The 20530-nt window shown below is 39.1% G+C and overlaps 1 protein-coding gene across 36 annotated transcripts in view; it reads left to right on the top strand.

Moving 5' to 3' along the window:
- The window catches only part of CELF2 (CUGBP Elav-like family member 2), a 562200-nt gene that overhangs the window by 499121 nt on the left and 42549 nt on the right, over positions 1-20530 (top strand). For 35 of the 36 annotated variants that reach the window (XM_065050162.1, XM_065050164.1, XM_065050154.1 and 32 more), the window contains 3 exons: positions 3517-3596; positions 8455-8613; positions 10284-10347. In XM_065050162.1, the coding sequence (XP_064906234.1) occupies positions 3517-3596; positions 8455-8613; positions 10284-10347 (303 nt within the window). The remainder of the gene's footprint in view (positions 1-3516; positions 3597-8454; positions 8614-10283; positions 10348-20530) is intronic. The other variant, XM_065050171.1, reaches the window with a different exon arrangement.

The raw sequence follows: 20530 nt of genomic DNA, 5'->3' as shown, positions 1-20530 counted from the left end.
TTCCTTGCACCATGAGGCATGAAATCTGATTAGTCTTGTCCTCTTATAATTGTGATTTACTGCCCTGAGGCTGACAGTATGTTCCCAAAAGACCACCTGGATCCATGCAATACAGAGAGTGAGAATATGCTGAAAAAGGGTTTCCCAGCCCCTCAGAAACCACTGTGGCAAGAGTACAGGTCCAGGCAGCGCTCGTCTAGCTTAAACAAGTGAAATCCAGTGTGCTTGGACACCAACCTCCGATTAAATTCGAGGTGCCAAACACAACCATCCTCCTAAAATGCATATGTACACCATATAGCAAAATTAAAGGCACTGCCATTGGCTGTGGCAGAGAATACAAGCATCTCGGAAGAACAGTTTTTCTGAATACCTAAATTATAGGTGAGAGTTCAATGAATGAGTTAATTGGGTTGAATCGTGATATAAGCTTAGCTCCCCTCCAGTGTGGCGGTCTAGTCATGAAGGAAAGGATCCCGTGGTTCACAGACAATAAAATATATAGGATGCAATATTTCACACATAATAAAATGTACGTGCACAAATAATAAATATACAAATTTTGTGTGTGAGTGTTCAGGTTTGGTAGCTGAAAAAATAATCCTTGAATGTGAATACATGTAGCAACATCTGGAAAGGTGGTTAAATTAGCTAGCACTTAATTGGGGTGCTCGATGGTAACAACTGAGTGTCTAGGTTATCAAATAATTTAGAAATAAGTTTGTCTACTGAATTTTTACCATGGTTATTGAGGCAAACTGGGTGTTTACTGTGCAAATGGTCACTGTCCATTGGTGGGAAATGGCCTGCTGGCTGGAGATAACAAGGGGACCTAACCTTGTAGCCTCTGGCTGGCAAACTGTAATTAAAATGCTGTCCCATCTTCTGCATGGAATGCTGTTTCCAAATGCTCATATTCAAGCTGCATCAGGCATTCCCCTTGCCCGGAGAACAAGTTTCTTTTAAATTGGTAGCTTGCTATATGGCATTTTACAGAGATCTGCTACGAAGGTCTTTTCACTCCACGACAAAGGCAACAGGATCCAAGCAAATGGATTTGGGCTGAGGAATGAGGAGGGAGGTTTTGCGGTAGCGCTGGACGCTGAAAGTCCCCAACAGCTGAGCTTTGTGGTTAAAAAGAGGAAAAGCTTAAGGGAGGGAAGCGAAAGTCTGCTTTATCTTGAGAGAAGCACAGCTTTATTTCTCTGCTGATTCACACATTTCTTTTGAGACCTGCTAATTGCAACATCTCTCAGTAAGTTACTTACAGCAGTACTGCTGGGTAGAAATTGTGATAAATGCATAAACTGTGTCTTATTGATTTTTGTTGACATTTTGCATGCTTCTTATGCATTCTAAACCTCTATTCAGTAATTGTCACTATGGTACACACTCCTGGATAATGAGAGCGAAACAAGTGAATGAAGCAGTTTCTTGACCATTATAAACAATATTATTCAAGGCTCTGTATGGGGTTTCTTGCCTGCCCTCCAGTACATCTCTATTTGTGCTTATCCCCCACTGAAATTGCAAAATGAGAAATGAAAACCCTTGGTGTTATTTCCTCTGTTAATGATAATAAAAGTTTTAAAGAGAGATTACTTTGATGGTAAATTTGGGCCTCTTTAATTTTAGTGCACAGCAGCAATATGGAATCTAGCAGAGGTACTGTTGTTTATTCACCTGTCTACTGCACATTTTCCCTAGGCTGCCGTACAGAAAGTTGGTTTGTTACATCATTTGCTTTGACAGAAATTTGTTGCTGAATAAGAATAGTCCAGCAACACGTAGTGTGGCTAAACAGGAGTAAGACGTCACCAGCTGTTATATTACCTGAGAAATATGTAAAGAGTCACAATACTGCCATGAAGCTTGTGTAAAATAACTCAATTTTATGATGCTCGCTTATCAGTCCAAGGTACATAAGCCAGCTCAGGTGTTCCTGCATCAAGGGCCTTTACTTTAAAGAGAAAAAAAAATACTGCATGATGCAAAAATGCATTGACTTTATTTTCATGACTAGATGTAGTGCTTTTGGGTAATGATCAGGCATTGCTTTCTCTTACTGTTGTTTGATTAAAATGTGAATACAGTCTTGACTTGATAATCTTACCAGGTACACACAGAGCAAAAAAGGAAAAGTATTTTATGCCTCAAAATAATTTACATAAAGCAAACAATCTGTTGCTTGTTGGATTGCAAAATGGTTTATTTTGCCCATTGGCCACAGGGGCAACAATATTGTATTTTTGATGCCAGAATGTAGCTTTCATGCATTAGCTTTAAAATGACAATATGCTTCAGCCTCTCAGTGCTTAGATTTGCTTCATTTGGAAATCTTTTAAGTAGTAATAATAATAATGTTTTGAGGAAATTGAGTGGAACACTAAATTATTCTCTGAAACCTAAGTTCAAACTGTGCAAGGCTAAGGGAGCTGAAAATCAATGCACTTTTAAAGTCATTAGAGATCACAAGTGAAATAAGTCTGTGTTGCTTTAGCTAAGCTTTTAGTGTGCCATGGTATTATTACAAAATCAGCCTGAATCTGCATTAATTTCACAGTCTTTTTCTTTAAGATGCCCAAGGGTGCATGAAGAATAAAATGTAAACCTCAGAAGGCAATGTTTTTATTAGTCAAAAGGGCAGTGAGTCATGCACTGAAAAAGTTGACCTGTACCATGCCCAGTGTAGGTATGACTGACAATAGTAAAAGGGTAGAAAAATAGTCCAGGCATTAGCCTATTGGCTTTTCATTATGATTTAAAAGGCTGAGGAGGGAGAAAAGTGATTTTTTTGGTTATTCATGCACATGGCTTCAGAATTGCTCAAGCTGGTAGTAGCTTTCCTAGATCAAAGAACTGTACTTATACCTGGGACTCGGAGAAACAAAAATCACTAAGATTTTTATTTTTAATATGTTATTTTCTTAAATGTTGAGATTCCACGTGCATTACTGAATTTTGTCTGAGTCTTTTCACACTCAGTCAGAGGGTACACAGTGGAGTTTTTCTCATCTTTATTTGTATGGTTGTTCTTGGTGCATCACAAAAATACGTGACTTTATGGACTCCTTTAAATTCCCAGCTGCCAGGGCTGCCAGTCACTTATTCACTATCCACAATTTACCTGCACAAAGCCATAGCAAGTAATTGTTAATGCATGGCATGAATAGACTAAAGTATGCAATCCAAAGACTACATAAAAGCCTTACTTATTTCAAACCCTGTGGCAAAAAAAAAAAAAAAGGAAAAAAGGAAAAAAAAAAAAAAAAAAAAAACAGAAAAAACACCTTTCTCCTCACCCGTTCCCACCTAATTTTTTTCTTTCATCTATGGTCAGATTAGCAAGTCAGCACTGTCGATAAATAAACTAGAGAAGTTGTTTATTTTTATGTACTACTGAGAACAGTGTCGTCTTGTGGCCGTTCTCGTAGACTGTGTTGGTTTAACAAGCGTCCAACCCTTTTGTCTTGTTGTTTTTTGTCTTTCCTGCTCCCTGTCCCCTTGTTCCCACAGGCTGTGCGTTTGTCACATTTTCTACAAGGGCAATGGCACAGAATGCAATCAAAGCCATGCACCAGTCTCAGACCATGGAGGTACAGTACTGTATCATTTGCCCTTTCTTTGTTTTCTTTGTGCAAATGATTGCGAATGGTAAAGCCATGCTCTCCTGGACCAGATCAGACACATGACAATCACAGATTTAAACTTTTTACTGACTCACTCTACCTCTCTTTATGAACCTTATTTTTCTTAATAACCGGAAAGCACACAGTAAGGTTGCTGTGTGATATCCAAACACGGCTCTGGATCCTGTTTCCAGTGGCATTCAGCAGAAAATAAAAAGGCTGTGAATACCACTCCTAAGTTATACTCAGAATGCATTCAATGAGTAAATTACCTTGAATTTTAAAACACACACACATCCAAAGAAATATCTTAGTTCCTTTTAAATAGATTTCTAAGTGTTGGGGTTTTCGCTGCTCTGAGAAAAAAGCTCGAGAGATTTAACCTGGCCACACTGAGTTACTAGTGCATGTGTTTTTTGCAAATAGAATCTCCTTTAAGTTAATATAATTTCTCCTTCTTCATGTAGCCAATAAAAATGCTAATGATGACAGAGCATATCAAAGTGTGGCAGTTCCTACAGAGCAGTGTTGTGGCCGGCCTCTCACAAGCAACGAACGCTCTTTATTTCCTCCCAAACTGCCTTTACGGCCTCGTATTTTATCACGATGAGCAACACAAACCTTTAAATCTGCTCACTTAATGTGAATACAGCTGCAGGCTAACGATGAGTTCATTGGAGTGGTTATCGAATGCCACGGCTTGTCTGACAATCTCAAACCTTTTTTCAGTCTGTGATTTTTGTCATGGTCTTTCAGAATTTTGCACAAAAATCCGCACAAGTATGAAGTCTTTACTTACTCTGGATCTTCTAGCTTATCATTGGAGAGTGCATGTTAAACTGTATTATGTACACTGTATCTTTGTGTAGTGATGATTTTTCTCAGAGGTGGCATTGATGTTTTGTGCACTTGTTTCTTTTATTTTTCTTTCTTTTTCCATCAGGACCTTTCAATTTTTTTTTATTATTATTATTTTTTTCCTCAGTGATTTTTCTTTGCAATGCTCTAGTCTCCCAAAGCATGCTGGGTGCTAAACAATCATTATTGCGTCATGTCGTTGAGCTGCTTTGTGTAACGAGCCAAGTGGGGAGACCAGGGGTGGGAGGGTGGAGAGAAGAAAGAGGAGAAGATAAAAATCAAGGCAGTGCATGAAAATGTCACTAACTGTTTCCTGTATAGCATAAGTAATGATATCAGCATTGCGAAGCTATTGTCTTTCCAAACATCACATTTGAATTTGGTTGAGCTTCTTTTATAATCGATGTGTTTTCTTTTCAGTGCAATGCATTTTTAGACCCTGAGTATACAGTTTTAGATGAGACTCTGCCAATGAGAGGAGAATAATTGAAATAATCTTTACTAGAAAGCTGCTGTTATACAATATGTACAGTCTGACAGTATATTGTGAAAAAAACATGCCACTTTGATTCTCCAAAATAATACTTATATTTTATCTGCCATACACTGCTCCATTACTTCAGATCAATATGTCTTTCTGAGTTTGATTCCAAGGAAATGTTTATTGGTAATACTGTGCTTTACCTACATTTTTCCATGTGTTTTAATGTATTTTTCTGTCTAGCAAAATGAATTTTACACAGCTCTACTTCAAAAAAAATGGTAAAATTAAATCAATAATACCTCCTATACAAATTCTCCCATTCTTCTGTTCTATGCAGTGCTCCAAAAGAGGCTGCATTTTGATGTGATAGTCCTGTTGACTTTAGTTCCATAGAATAGTTACTGTTGGATCAAAATACTTCTCGACACCTTTAGAGACATCATCAATGAGATCCCCACACTGGCAAGGTGATTCCAAGTATTTTGCACTTTGAAAATCTGGGTCTTTGTGCCAATTGAGCTTAGGCTGAGAGTCCCTTTTTGGAGAGAAGCAATAGACCCTCCAGCTCCGGGGGTGAGGGATTCAACGGAGTCTGTACCAACTGTCTTGACATCAGCTGCTGGGAAGAAAATGGCACTAAATGGGATGGAGAGACCAAGCCATTGAATGAGGAGGGAACCTGTACCCTGCATATATGCCGGGAGCTTCCTCTCAAGATAGATAATGGAAGAGTATAAAACACAAATCATTATTCAAGCAAAAAAATAATTTGCTCACTTTTGCCAATAATCTTCTGTTAAAAAATTGTCCTGGGTTAGCTGGAGATAATCTCAACTCTCAGCCTGAAACACTGGTCCTTGGACACTTTTGTTTTGTGGGTTTTTTTGCAAACAAAAGTGAGCTGGACTGCCAATACGTAGTACACAATTATGTTTCAATCAAATTACTGCAGAGTATTTCTTCTGATTTCATTATTTTCAATTCTTGGGCACACATCACTCACCAACATGAATTTCCAAAGTGGACCAAGAAAGAACATTGAGGATGTTAATGTCCAGATGAACGCATCTCATAGAATTCTCTTACTACTGTTTCCACCTGACTTTCTGACCTGGTTAAATCAACTGATTTTAAAAACATAATTGCTGCTCTAAGTTTTTGCTCTTCTGTCTCATTTCTGTGGAGTTTTTTGTTTGTTTGTTTAAGGCATTCAAATGCAGCACCAGTAGAAGACACTAATTTGTTATCACGGAGTAAATTTGATGCAACAATAACAACCCGTTTCTCATATAGAGCCACATGCTACATATAATTTCAGTTTTCAAAATGTTTGGTCTCTTGAAAATGATGAAGTGATGAAATATAGAGCAGACAGTGAAAAAATGAATTATAGATTCATAAATTGCAGAGATACTGTTTTTATACAATTTACTGACATTTAAGCATTCATAAATTTGATGTCAGCCGTAGTGCTGAGTGCTGAGCTGCTGAACTGAGAACTGAAATAGTATATAATATTTCTTCCTTTGAAATTCATTCTGTTTCTTTGGAAATAGGCTTGATTCTCTTGGACATCTAGGTAGAAAGCAGTAAGTTCTTGTTGTTGTTAACCCAGTGCTGCCAAACCTCATATTAAATAGAAACTACTTGCTTTTTTTATTAGCTAAACCAGAAGAAACTCTCTCAAACCCTCCACTCCTTTTTCTTTCTTATCTTTTTTTTTTATTTTTTTAAGGGTCTTGTTTTTAATATTAGTATAAAAAATCACTAGAGAGGGGTAATTGTGTAACAAGCTGACTCCTTCGTAATCTTTATCTGATTGCTGGAGTGGTACATATCTCCTTTCTTCCCCACTGAAACAGTGAAAGACACTTTTACAATGAAACACAGAGGAAAGGAGTTGGAGGCAGAATAATAAATCACAAGTGATGATTTTCTAAGATAATTCTAAAGGAACAGTATTGATGGGACATCTTCATACAAGAGATGTTATTATTGTGATTTATTTCATCATTTTGCCTGTTGGTTGTGAATGTTCTTATCATTTCTCTGGGTGTGAGGTTCTTCAGAGAAAAGGTACATGGCTGGTTTTTGTAAATAAAAGAGGACAGGAACCCATGGGAAGTGTTAGGTTAAGTAGAACCCTGTTCCCCATCCCACACTATACATTTTGACTAAAGTGCCACTGTGGATTTTGAACCTGAGTCATCTTTCACTCCCCCCATTGTGTCCAGATTGAAGTTAGACAAGAAATTAGTATAACAAAGCATAGCGTGTGGAGGGAAGTTATTCGTTGGATCCTATGAAGCTGGAAAACAGTGTGCAATGGATTGACAGTTAATATGACTCACAAAATGCTTGAATTAATTTGAAGAACTGAATCATTGCAGTATATAGTTTGCTCCTTTGATTTGAAGAAATGAAGACTTGAGAGGTTAAATTATGAAAAATATTTTTGTATGTTAGCGGGCAAAAAAAAATCAAGTGAGAGCAGCAGAGATTTCATATTCACGTCTCATTCTTTCAGTGACTTTGCCCAGGAAAACCCAACTTGAAGTCCAAGAGAAATATCCAGCTTAGCTCTAAAGTCCTTCTAGTCCATGACCTCCTACTTCTCCTCAAGGATCCCTAAGACACTGGTGAGGAGTAGGCTTCAGACCAGATCTCTAGTTCTTTCTTACAGCCTCCCTGTTTCCTAAGGTGTCTTGCAGCCCTCTCATATCATGTAACAAGAGACTCATAGCAGCAATGAAGAAATAAGGGCAATCAGGAATGAGCTGCTGTCACCAGAACTAGTTGCTTTTGGTCTGCATCCTGCCCTTTGTTCACATCTCAAGGATGCTTGATACAAAGCATGCCTGGGAGCAGACCAGAGGTGGGTGAATTCTCCAGCAGCATCACCCTTTGCGCTCACTTGGGACTGGAGGTCCTTGGTACAAAAAGGACCAGTGACCCACTGATGATGGGTGCTGAAGTAAATCTGTTGCCCATGGTCTATTTACGTTGGGCACAGGAGGCAGCTGCACTGAGCGTGACCGCACAGCCAGCCCGTGGTGGTAGGGCAGTGTTGGCTGTGTGGTCCCTGGCAGCAGGGAGGTTGGACACTGCTCCCTTTGGCGATGCCTTGAAAACAGACTGCAGACAAAGCATTGCATCCATCTCATCAACTGTGAAGCTTAATTAAAGAGGACTGGTACAGTTCACTGTCTCTGGCAGCAGTTTTGATAGCTGGAAAGAAAAGAGAGCCTAAGGAAAGGTGCTTTATACAAAGAACTGGGAGATCAATAATTTCTCCATAGTCTCTTTACCTAAGAAGCTGAAAATCTTAGCACTTGCCATCCTACACATGCCAATCACAAAAAGAGGGTGAGCAACCAGGTTGTGCCTTTGCTGGTGGCCCTATGAGACGTGGCTGAGCTCACGATGCGAGCGTGACTCGGTGGGATTTAACCCTTCTGTCTTTCCCAATCTGTCTAACCACAGGGCTGCTCTTCGCCAATCGTGGTGAAGTTCGCCGATACCCAAAAGGACAAGGAGCAGCGGCGTTTGCAGCAGCAGTTGGCACAGCAGATGCAACAGCTCAATACTGCCACTTGGGGAAACCTCACAGGTCTTGGAGGACTCACACCACAATATCTAGCTGTAAGTGCATTGCAGAGGCAGCAGATATATTATGCTGCATTTATTTTAGAAACATGGTAAATCAGCTATAGTAAACTCCCTGCAATAAATTGTTAAGTCCTCCAGGACAGGTAGCATGTCATCTTCTATACAAAAAAACTCTGTATGTTTATCACATGATCAAAAATTAAATAACCAGGAATAGAACTTGAATAAACTTTTCAAGAAGTGTCAGTGCTGTCCAAGGCAAGCATTTGAAGTTTACTTGTGCTGCAAAATAAAATTTGATTCCATTAGCTTTATTATTCTTCTGAATGTTAGAGTCTGTTCTTTATAGCTGGAATAAAATTTAAACTCTTGCTTAGGGGAGGACAGAAAGGCAGCTGATAGGGGCCATATCTATGTGGTGCAGCCTCTAAACTAGAATGTTGCGGTTCTGTCCTCTGATTGTTCCACATTTTTGTTTGGAAATGGCTTTCACTTTAATGCATGACTCTGACAATGCTAAGCGTATGTGGTCCATACTACCTGTTGGGTAGGTCAAACTGCCTGTTTGGGTAGGGTTAGATTGGAGATTAGGAAAAAAATTCTTCACGGAAAGGGTTGTCAGGCATTGGAACAGGCTGTCCAGGGAAGTGGTGGAATCACCATCCCTGGAGGGGTTTAAAAGGTGTTTAGACAAGGTTCTTAGGGACATGGTTTAGTGCTAGAGTTAGGTTGGTTATGGTTGGACTCGATGATCCTGAGGGTCTCTTCCAAATGAAATGATTCTGTGATTCTACCTTGTACAGAAAGTGAAGAAAAGCAATTTGTTTCTCATAAATTTAAAATGGTATTTTCCTTGGTCCAGTTGTAAGATGGAAACAAATTCTAGCTTCTGCCCCTCTTGGAGAAATCTGAAATCCACAGTCACGAGTCTTGGGTCCTGGATGGCCAAGAGAGTCTCCCCTGCAGCACAGCTGAGTGGGAGCATCTGCCTTTGGTCACACGGAAACAGAGAGATCTCGTTGAGCAGCTTTTGGATAACTGGGGGAGCTCCTGATGATTCCGAGTTAAACAAACAGATGCATCCATATAGATGTACCATGTAGGCATATATATACACATAATATATGTGCATACAATGCTTTGATAAAGTGATATCATTATAAACAGCTATTTACCTGGCAATTAAAAATATATATTAGTACTGAGGTAGGCTAATTAATACTGTGGCAGGCTAAATTGTTATATACAAATACCAGTCTAATGACTATCTGTGTGCTTGATTCATGGAGATAATAAAGAAAAAACTGAATTCAAGGGGATGGGGGAGAATGGACTGTGATTGACAGAGATGAGTTATGGTAACTACTAGACTACAGAGGGTTGTAATTAGTCACGCTATGTTGGTTTAAATAGATTTAACACCTGGTTGTTAAAAAGAATAAATTGATTAATTGTTTTAAAGCAGCAATGTTATTGAGTTTCCCTTGTGTCTCTGTGTTTCTTAATAGAGATTAGACATTAATATGGATTTACAGCATTGACTCTGGGGATGTTCATTCCAACAATAGACAGAAGCAAGAGACTATATAAATGTAAAGGAAAGCAGAAATACTCCAAATGTGAAATGATAGCTCATTTTAGTTTTATCTTCATTTGTTACATTAATGTCAGATAGATTGCTGTGTTGTGTTGTTAATTTGCAGCTCCTGCAGCAAGCAACTTCCTCCAGTAACTTGGGTGCCTTCAGCGGCATTCAGCAAATGGCCGGTAAGTTAAAAACTATTTCCTTCTGCTCCAGCTATGTTTTATATTCTTAAGCTATTGAATTCTGTACCTCTAATAATCACATTGTCGGGGGCGGGGAAGGTGTTGTGTATTAAATGTGGCAGATGTATTGGCAGGGGACAGCTCGCAGTTCAGCGTCAATAGAAACACTTTCTCCCCTCTTTCAGAAACTGAAATTAAACCTGGTGCTCCCAGGTTGTGCAAACAGTTTGTCTTGCATTAGTCACCTGCCATTTGTCCAAAGTAACCAATTGTAAATTGCAGGAGAGCTCTCAGTCCCTGCAGCCGTATCCTACCCTATGAAAAGTGTCAGTAAAGCAACAGCAGGATTGCATTCTAATTTCCAGTGAGATTTCTATGTCCTGAAAAATCAAATTAATGGCAGCCCTCAAATATTTTAATAATGGGTGGTGAGTAAAAATGTTCTGACCTTTTTAATGAAACCCAAGATTACAGGCCTACCTTCAGTATGAATTTTCAGGCTCCTTTTATAATCACGGAAAATTAACTGGGTGCCTTTTTGACTTTGGAACCCTAGTTGACAAAATTACACAACAGAAGCTTTTATGTAAAAGTATAATCTTTAGTCTGGGGGACAAAAAGAAAGAAAGAAAAGGAACAAAAAAAGAAAAAATCAAAGTGTGAGTGGATTTGAAAGCCAGCTAGTTGGAGGGTTTCTTAGTAATGAGCTGTGTGCCAGTAGTAACTGATGTGTAGTGATTAGCAAAAGGTCATTCCCACTGTGTGACCTACCATGCTGATACCCCAACTTAACATGATGCTAGAGAAGGCAGCATGTGCAGTAAATCAGAGCACAGATGCACATTATGCCTGCCGCGAGAAACTGTTAAAAAGCCTTTTTTCTTGTTATAGGGAAAGAAAAAAAGGAAGCACAGCACAAAACCCCTAAATTGCTACATTAGTTTATTTTAATCATGAACCCACTGAATTAATGAAATACAACATCGTGCTTGCTTCATCATCACAAAATAAGGGCTGAAATATTCAGAAGTCTTTATGAACACCATTTTCTCACTCTTCTTTTAATCCTGGTCTTTTGCTTCTTCTGCTTCTGCTTTGAATGAATCCTGAAATCCTTTAACAAGTAGAGATATACCGCACCATATAGCTATACCCCACAGGTATTCTTCACTCAATTGTTATATTATGCCATTATTGCAGTGACATCAGAGACTAATGTGAACCTGCTGTCTGACAATATAAATTGGCCTACAGATGACAATATCTCTGAATTATTCTCTTTTCCTCAGACCTGCTGGCAGTGCTTGCTGGTTCTATTATGTTACACTTGCAATCTAGCATTTTTTTCATCAAAAAAATGTATCTTAATATGATAAACAGAACACAGCGGCTCAGTAACAGTTTTATACTTGGCAGTTTTGGAAGTGGCTTTGAGCTCAGAGATTGTGTTTAATGTTTTCATATTTGGTTAGGTCTACAAAATGAAAGAATTGAGACCACGAGGCAAAATAATGTGATATCCATTGCATTATGCGGACCTTAGAAGTTTTGTTGCCTATTCCTCACTGTTAGTGTAGCTTCAACTTGGTCTCCAAGAACTGTGTTGAAACCAAAAATTTTAGTCAAGTAGCTTCAGGATGGGCTCCTGATCTGAGATGTGGTTTATTCTCTGAAAATCATATGGTCTAGTACAAAGTCACATTAAGAAATCGTAGTGGCACATCACTGTTACTTGAGGGATATACCTTCTCGACTACAGATTAAATTGCTAATGTGCTCATCTATGGGATAATTTAATGACTGGTTGCTTCTCCTGGAAATTATGGGTTTTTTTCTCTTGTATTCGTGTTATCAAAACAGCTTGAAATTTACTCCTGTCTTTCCCCAAAACATGTAAATCCTAAACCTTAATGTTCAAGGTCAAATTAGTGATATTAAATGCAGCTCTACAGGAAAGTGCCAAAACTAAGCACTATTTCATCATTAAGACTGAGAGTTCATGTTCTCTCCTCAGAAATCATGCAGAATTATGTTATGCTGTGCACCTAGTATTACAGATTCGTCCACTACGTTTTGTGAAAGCAATAGAAAATACTCCTGTGTCTGCAGCAATATCTTGCATTACCTGCTGAAGCCATCCTTGAATGTTTTAAAGGCCTAGAGTTTTTAACTTAAGCTATACACATTCATTTTACAAAAATTAATCTAACATGTATATCTGTATTGTGTCTAGCTTGCCTATTAGTGTAATATTTCAAGGTGAGGAATAAAATCTAGACACAATTGAGTAAGGTGTTAAAGAAGATCCATCATTGCAGCTTGCAAGTTCTTTGAACTTTGTGTCTGAGGGGTCCAACTTTTATCTTTGAAGTCAATCGGTGTGCTTACTATAGAATTCAGACACTAACAGTTTGATCAAAAGCCACAAGAGCCATTAAAATTTCACTTTTGCTTCCATGTCAGGGCTCTAGCATCTCTTTTGTACTAAAGTTTCAGTGAAGTCACAGTTTGCTGAATTAGGACTAAATACAGTCATGCCATTGTCCAAAATTGGGGGCTCTTGGATCTACAAGCATTTATTTGTACTACTAAAGCTCATGTTATCTTCATACTTGTGCTGGTTTTTTGTAGCTGGCACAGTCAGTTGGATTTAGTTTGAGAACAAGAAGATAACACCCCAAGACAGAATTAGTACTTTTCTTTGAGTAACTTTCCAGTGTTTTTGAGTTAGAGAGGCGACAATTGAAGAGGTTACTGTTACCTTCATTGTTTGGGAGCCAAGGTCTTTCTGGGCTCTCTATCTGCAGCTGGGAAGGGGAGCATGGTTGGGACAGACTTTGACTGACATCCAGACTTGACCATTTTGCAGAGCCCTCTGGGCCTTTCTGCCTTTTGGGGCTTTTTCTCTTGCTTCTCTTTTTCCTTGCTTGCTGTTCAGGACCAGGGTCCTCTCTTCCCAGGACTTATTTTATATTTTATTCTCGTTATATATATATAAAATTACTTGTAGTATACTACTGCTATTTTGTTATTTTATTAAACTGTTTTTATCTTAGTCCATGACTTTCTTCCTTTTCAATTCTCTCCCTGATTTGCGGGTGAGGTGAGGGAGTGAGTGGGCAGATATTGTGGTTTTGATTGATTAGCTGAGTTAAACTTCAACAATAATGAACAGAAAGAACACAGCACATTCCCTGCTACACATATGAGGAAACATTTGCCATGCAGTCCTCCGCAGTATTTTTTCTTAAAGATCGAAGACTGATTTTCAGTGTGAAGTTTGAGTATCATGCCTCAGTCTGGTTAAAGTAGTTTTTATGTGGCAAAAGCAGAGATTCTTTGACTTTGTTAAAAGAAGCGGGGGTTTTAGGCATCTCTGGTTGAAGAGAATTGGAGTTTGTTTGTTTGGCAGCTGGGGATTCAATCCAAAGAAAAATGGGGACTTTTCTCAAGAACTCACCAACATACAGGCATTAAACACACAGAGGGCCAGCTCTAAAAGTGGATGCTGTTCTTACTCTAGCAGTTTACTGGCCCTATGATATATTCATTACTGCTTTTACCCCATGTTCATAAACCATGCATGAAGTCCAACCAAATCATGAAAACTGGTTTAATTAAAATTTGGTAGACATTAAAATTTGAGACAAAAAAAGTTGTAGTTTGCCATTTAGCTTTCCAAGCTTTAAGGTTGCACGCTTGATTCCCTAGTTTAGGTTTTTCTTGTATTTATTGAAAAATGACATTTGCATTAAATCATTTTATTTCAGGTGCCAAGGCAAAGACAATAATGTAATTTGTTGAGACTGGTAACAAATTTGGGAGAGTTGGTAATGGTGCCTTTGGTATTAGAGTAATCCCCTGGTGTTGATTACAGGAGCTGAGCCTACCTTGCCAAGCTCTGCTTCACTGTCCTTTCTAAAACATGCAAGCACAAACCACCATCAAGTGAACATTTTGCAGTGAGCACTTCCGCACTTTTCCTCCCCTCCTCTGCTAATGCTAATTTAAAGGCAATGCTTTCTCTCACATGCCTCTCAAGCCTCAGCATCTAGCCTGAGCTTTGTCTTTGGGGAAGGCTAATAATGTAGATGAATTACATTATGTGATTTGATTGTATTACTTTAAAAAGACAATGCAAGCTACATTAAGCACTAGCAACCTTTCAAGCAAAAAAGATTGCTCCTTCAAATATATACAAATTACATGGAAATCTTAGTTCAAAGGAGATTGATGTTGCTTGAATGTTTGCATTGAATTTGGCTGGTGCTGGGTCAGGTCTTGAAAGCTGCAGTTATTTAAGCCAACCTGCCTGTTTTAAGAAGAACCTGGAAAGTACTACACAGACAGTATAAACAGGGAGGTTTTATATGACATAGGGTGATCGCAGAAAATTGAAATGTTCAAAAATATAGGATCCGTGAAGTTCTCCTATTTGCTAATGTAAAATGTTTTGGCAGGAATAAATATCTGCTTATGCAGAAATATTTCTATATATGTGACCACTCAGGACATGTAAACATGTATAATTCTCATAAAAGACACAAAGGGACTCCCTTAATTTCATTGAACAGACAGTGTATTTTGCCTTCTGAAATCATGCAGGAGATGAAACCATGCTTTTGTCTTTTCTGGCTTTTGCTTGAGATCCCTAAACCCTCTACAACTGGGACTTTTTATATTTTTCCAAGGTATGTTTTTTTTCTAGTCCTTTCCAAAATCTCTCACAGTTTGGTTGCCTTTTGGGTTGAACTTCTGGCCCCTTCTGAGCCCTGTTCAAGCCATTTCACCCTTCTTCTGTTACTCAAGCCAGATTCCCTCCCGTTGCAGAGTCTGTAGGAGCAGATGGGTGAGAGAAACTCTGTGAGGTTCTGCTTTCTGAATATTTCCCTCTAATTGTTGGATTGGCTCGGCAGATCTGGAGGGACCAGTTGGAAGCCAGGACCATCTGCACAGAAGCTCAATACTTCTGCATTGGCCCAAGGACCCTTTATATCCTCTGACTCTTCGGTGGCCTCATTCCAGCAGAGCCATACTGAAGGAGGGCTTCTCCTGCTATGACCTCTTTAGGGATATCATGTTAGAAGTAAAGGTCACTGAGAAACTGTTTCCAGCTCAAGGGAGATAGCTGTTTCTTGAAGATAACTACCAGTTTTGAAAGTGTTGACATCAGGGACTAAAAGCATTGAGCTTTTGTAGTAGTAATTCCTTTGAAAGTCCTACTTAATTGAACCCATACAATTAGGTTTGGTTGATATATTTTTTTTAAGCTAATAAATTAAACAACTCCATTTAGCATTTTTTGGAGAGGCAGAGTTTGAAGCAAGTGAGGCTGCTCTCAATCCACACATTGCTTCTGCTCACAGGAGAAGGAGAGGCACCTTGAGAGGAAAAATAATGCTTGGCAGTTTATGAGATGTGCTTATTCAGGTGGTAAAAAGGCACAATATGGAATTTTGGCCAAGTCTGGGCACAAGATCTGTAGCCTTGCCTGGGCTTTCCATAGGCATTGAAAGGAAGGAGAGGAGCTTTCTATCACCTTGGTTCCTCTGGGAGTGGAATTCATCCCACTGAACCCCAGCAGTTTGGAAACTAAGCATCCAGTGCCCCTGCGATGTCAATGAGGAGTCACTCACAGGTTGAGATTCATCCTACCAAGGGTAGGTCTATTTTAGGATCAGATGAATCATCCACTCACTCTCCTTTGACTATAGCAAGAGCCCGATTAAGTAACTTTTATTCAGATAAAGTTAGACCAGATGAATCCTTCCCACTAAGCCTGGGGAAGTTTCAATTGAGAAAAGTGTATTTCTTGCCAGGATGTGTTTAGAGCATGTATAACCTGAAAATATGCTGAAATTCTACATGAATCTATCAGTACCTCCAAATTTCAGTTGGATTCAAGCACGTACTCTTAAAAAACAGGGCAGAACCAAATCACAGTATCGCAGTATCACAGTATGTTTGGGGTTGGAAGGTACCTCAAAAGATCTTCTAGTCCAATCCCCCTGCTGGAGCAGGAACAACTAGGTAAGGTCGCACAGGAACACGTCCAGGTGGGTTTTGAATGTCTGCAGAGAAGGAGACTCCACAACCTCCCTGGGCAGCCTGTTCCAGGCTCTGTCACCCTTACTGAGAAGAAGTTTCTTCTCAAATTTAAGTGGAACCTCTTGTGTTCCAGCTTGATCCCATTACCCCTTGTCCTATCATTGTTTGCCACCGAGAAGAGCCTGGCTCCATCCTCGTGGCACTCACCTTTTATATATTTATAAACATTAATAAAGTCACCCCTCAGTCTCCTCTTCTCCAAACTAAAGAGCCCCAGCTCCCTCAGCCTTTCTTCATAAGGGAGATGCTCCACTCCCTTCAGCATCTTTGTTGCCCTGCGCTGGACCCTCTCCAGCAGTTCGCTGTCCTTCTTGAACTGAGGGGCCCAGAACTGGACACAATATTCCAGATGTGGTCTCACCAGGACTTATGGCTTAATGTGGGCTTAAAAGTTGTTTTAAGGGCTTTGCTAGATCAGACACTGAATAGTCACAGTACCTTTAGCGCTGATCAGATAAGCAGCTTTTCTAAAGATAGATGCAGACTGTATGTGGTTTGATGGAAGTAATGCTCAGGTCTCCTGTCTATTTTGATTATTAAAATATTGCTGGAATAACATCACAGTCTTTCATAAACAGCTTTCCCCCATTTTTAACATCAGCATCTGGAATGGCTGACGTCAGAGTTGCTTTTTGGCCTGGAGATGATAAAGTTTACCTTACTACACGATTTTTAAGGTACAGTCAGGATTTAATTCAAAAGGAATAAATCCTAATAACTGGGAAGGGTAAAATTTTCAAAGAAAAAGAAGCCCATTTATTGGGAACTGCTTATGAACTATCCAGATTTGTCTCTGATAATCGCCACTGACTTTGAAATTCTCCATGTCACTAAAATGTAGCTGGTGCCTTCTTTTATTAGGAATTTGTTCAGCAAGCAAATCACAACTATTTCCTAATATGATTTTATTATGGTTTTGGAAACCGAAGAGCTGATGATGCCTAAGAAGTCTTCAGGAACGGCTCATGACTCTGTTGCCTCCTCTACATACACCTAGTAATTCTGAATTTATGGTTATCACAGGAGAAAAACTGTGGTGACTGAAATGAGGCAAATTGCTTCATTGTATTAAAGTTCGCGACGGAGGCAGCACAAGAAGTTGTAAAATGTAAATCTCTTGCTCTCAAATTTCCCCGTGTTTTCACAGAACTGCATCTGTGACTGTGCAGCGCTACAAAAATTTCCTGCGAATGTGCTAATAGGCCTTATGAGAATGTTCTATCACCACCCATCTGTCACTTTTTAACAGGCCTGATTGGCAAGCACTTGTAACAACTGACATCTGTTCTCGCTTATTGATATGTAGATTTATGGTAATTGCTGTGAACAATAAGACACAAAATTACCTAAGGTGAACATTAAATTAAATTTTCATGCCCCTATCCTTATAAATAATTTTTTTTAAATCTTAAGTTTCAAGCAAGGCATACTGTGCATCTGTTTTGTACATAAATTAATTGTTTTTTTAATCTGCCAAATAACAAAATGAAAGTTGAATTTCCTTGCAATCTTGAATATTTGCCAAGCTGATAGCACATTGGTAAATACATGTTATTAAAAACGGAATCAAACTGTATTGTGATTCTGGGTTTTTTTAATCATTTCCCTTTAATTCCCAACATCGTCTCCATCATGAAGATCAAGAGTTATTCCTTACCCTGAAGTTTTTTTCCCCCTACAGGGGAATTTTCATTTTTCATGTGCAGCTCTGCCTGTGAGGCTGTTCTTCAACGTTAAGCAATTTGCATTTCTTCAGAGAGAGGCGCATTTGCTGAGTGAGCAGCGCTTTCAAATAAAAACGATCTACTCATTTGTGGTCCAGCTCTGTTGCGGGATTTGGGACTGTTTTGAACAAGCTGCAGGATGTGAAATGTGTGAAGACAGTGTGTGAAAGGGGAGAGAATAAGAGAGGAGATTAGTCCCATAGAACTGTACCTTGGCTTAAGTTCAATTGAACCAAAAATATGCATTTGAAAGCAAAATACTCACTGGGTCTGTGACTTGAGAGCATTTGGTTTCCTTCTCCAAGTTTGTCCTAGCAAGTGAGACATTGGCACCCTTGACAAGTTGATGGGAGAAACCAATAAAGAGGGAGGAAAGATGGTGAAATGCCTGGGGAGTGTGAAACAGTGATGACAGGATTTATTTTTTATATGTTTGAAAAGACAGTGGATCTTAAAGACAATTCATATTAAGTGATAAACCTGTTGAAACAACCAGGTCTGAACTGTGCTGGATGGCAATGTGTGCCATGAGCCCTTGGTGACAATCACATTTGGGTGGCCAATTCAACGGGGTTCTTTGCCATCCTTCTCTTACACGTGTGTGACAGCAGCAAGCAGTCTTTTCTTCCTGAAATCACTGAAGCTGACACCTGGTAACATCTGCAGAGCTGGTTTGTGGCCAGTGTCTTTTAGTCACCTCTACAGTAAAACAAACAAGGTGCGGAGATGACTGCCGTGGCTCTTGCTTCTCAATTTTTTTGGCATTCAAACTCTTTTGTCAAGTTGATGGGTTCCTCTTGTGCTTCCACAGGAAATGTCCCACTATTAAAAAAACGGTTTTGTGGGATGAGGCAATGCTGGAATTATTTTGCATCCATACAGGCGCAACAGTGGTTCGTGAGCCCAGAGAGAGCAGTTGTTTGTTCCGCTGCCTGGTGACCTTGTCTTGGCTGCCGCGCTTTTCCTTGAGCGCGGAATAGTGTCTGTGCTGCCTTCCAGACGCACAGCCCACTATGCTCACAGCCTTCGGCAGCCTTGCATGCATGGGCGAAGCTGTGGACATCAAATGCAAGAGAAAAAGCAGTATTAAATTGCTTCAAAATCCGTTTGCATCTAAACTGAGGTTTGGAGAAAAGTCCTTGAGTTTTCCAGAAGCATGTGGATTTCCTCTAGGTTAAGCTATTTTGCAATCTCTCCTCTTGTACCGTTCTGGTTTTTGCTATTATTTAACCCTGCCATGCATGCTGTTTAAAAGTCCAAAGTGGAAACCTCCTCATAGATGACAGATAAGCTGATTATGACGATCCTTCTGATGAATAACTAACCAGTGGGTGACAGAAAACCATGCTGCTGTGGTGAAGAGCAACCTACTGCTTTCCCAAATCTCTCTTGTAGAATGGCATGAAATATGGCCTCAGTGAAAAAGAGCAATGTTTGCTGGACATTCTTTGCTGATTTATTTTTTATGAAAGAGGAAGTTAAACAATACTTGAGGACCAAATATCAGTTCAGGATGAAAATGGATTCTGTATCTCATTTTGAGAACCACTGTCTACTTTGTTTGCAAAGAGCTGGACCCCAGCTTTAGTCTTTTCCATCCCTAAAACATTGTTTGAAATAAACTGCACAATTCTACTACCAAATAAAGGATCTTTTAATGAAAAAATAATACACTTGAGGCAAGCAAATAGGTCAAATGAGTAGTTAAATATATATATATATGCTTGCATATCTGAATTTCTATCTGAATTGTACTTTTTGACTGAAAAGTTCTCAAGTTGAACCAGAGATAGGATTTGAAAACTGTTATGAGTTTCCTTGCTGTCTCTGGTTTCAGAAATGTATTTGTTAATATGATAGTGCTTCTAAAACTTAGTTTTAGACTGATAGTAAAAATAAAAGGTTCTTTAAATATTCAGTCAACTTTTCCTGCTTTAGAGGATGGCCTTGTTCAAGATTTGAGATGTTTTGAGCAGTTTTCTTCTATTCATTTGGGTATTCAATACCTAATTCTCTAGTGTTTATAAAATGACCATGTAATTAAGGTACAGTTTTGCCATTTCAGAGTTATCTTTGTATTCTAAGCACTTAAACTTTGTGAGAGCTAGTTTAGAAGACTGAACAAATTGCAACAATGACCCATGATCACTTGATTTAGTAGTTAGACCTTATTGTCTACGTTAATAATGATTTGTGAGTATGGCAGCTTTATTGCACCTTGCAAATAATTTGGGTTGGTAGGGTTTGAGAAAAACCTTATTTCTTAAGATGGTCATTAGCCTCCAAAAGAAGCCTGAAAGAGCTCTTTTGGTCATGTAGTTCCTCCAGTTGTGTGGTGCAGATTCCAGACT

Source organism: Columba livia, chromosome 1, assembly GCF_036013475.1.
Source record: "Columba livia isolate bColLiv1 breed racing homer chromosome 1, bColLiv1.pat.W.v2, whole genome shotgun sequence".
Classification (NCBI taxonomy): Eukaryota; Metazoa; Chordata; class Aves; order Columbiformes; family Columbidae; genus Columba; species Columba livia.
Note: the sequence above shows the minus strand (reverse complement) of the source record. Positions and strands in the feature narration are given on the sequence as shown.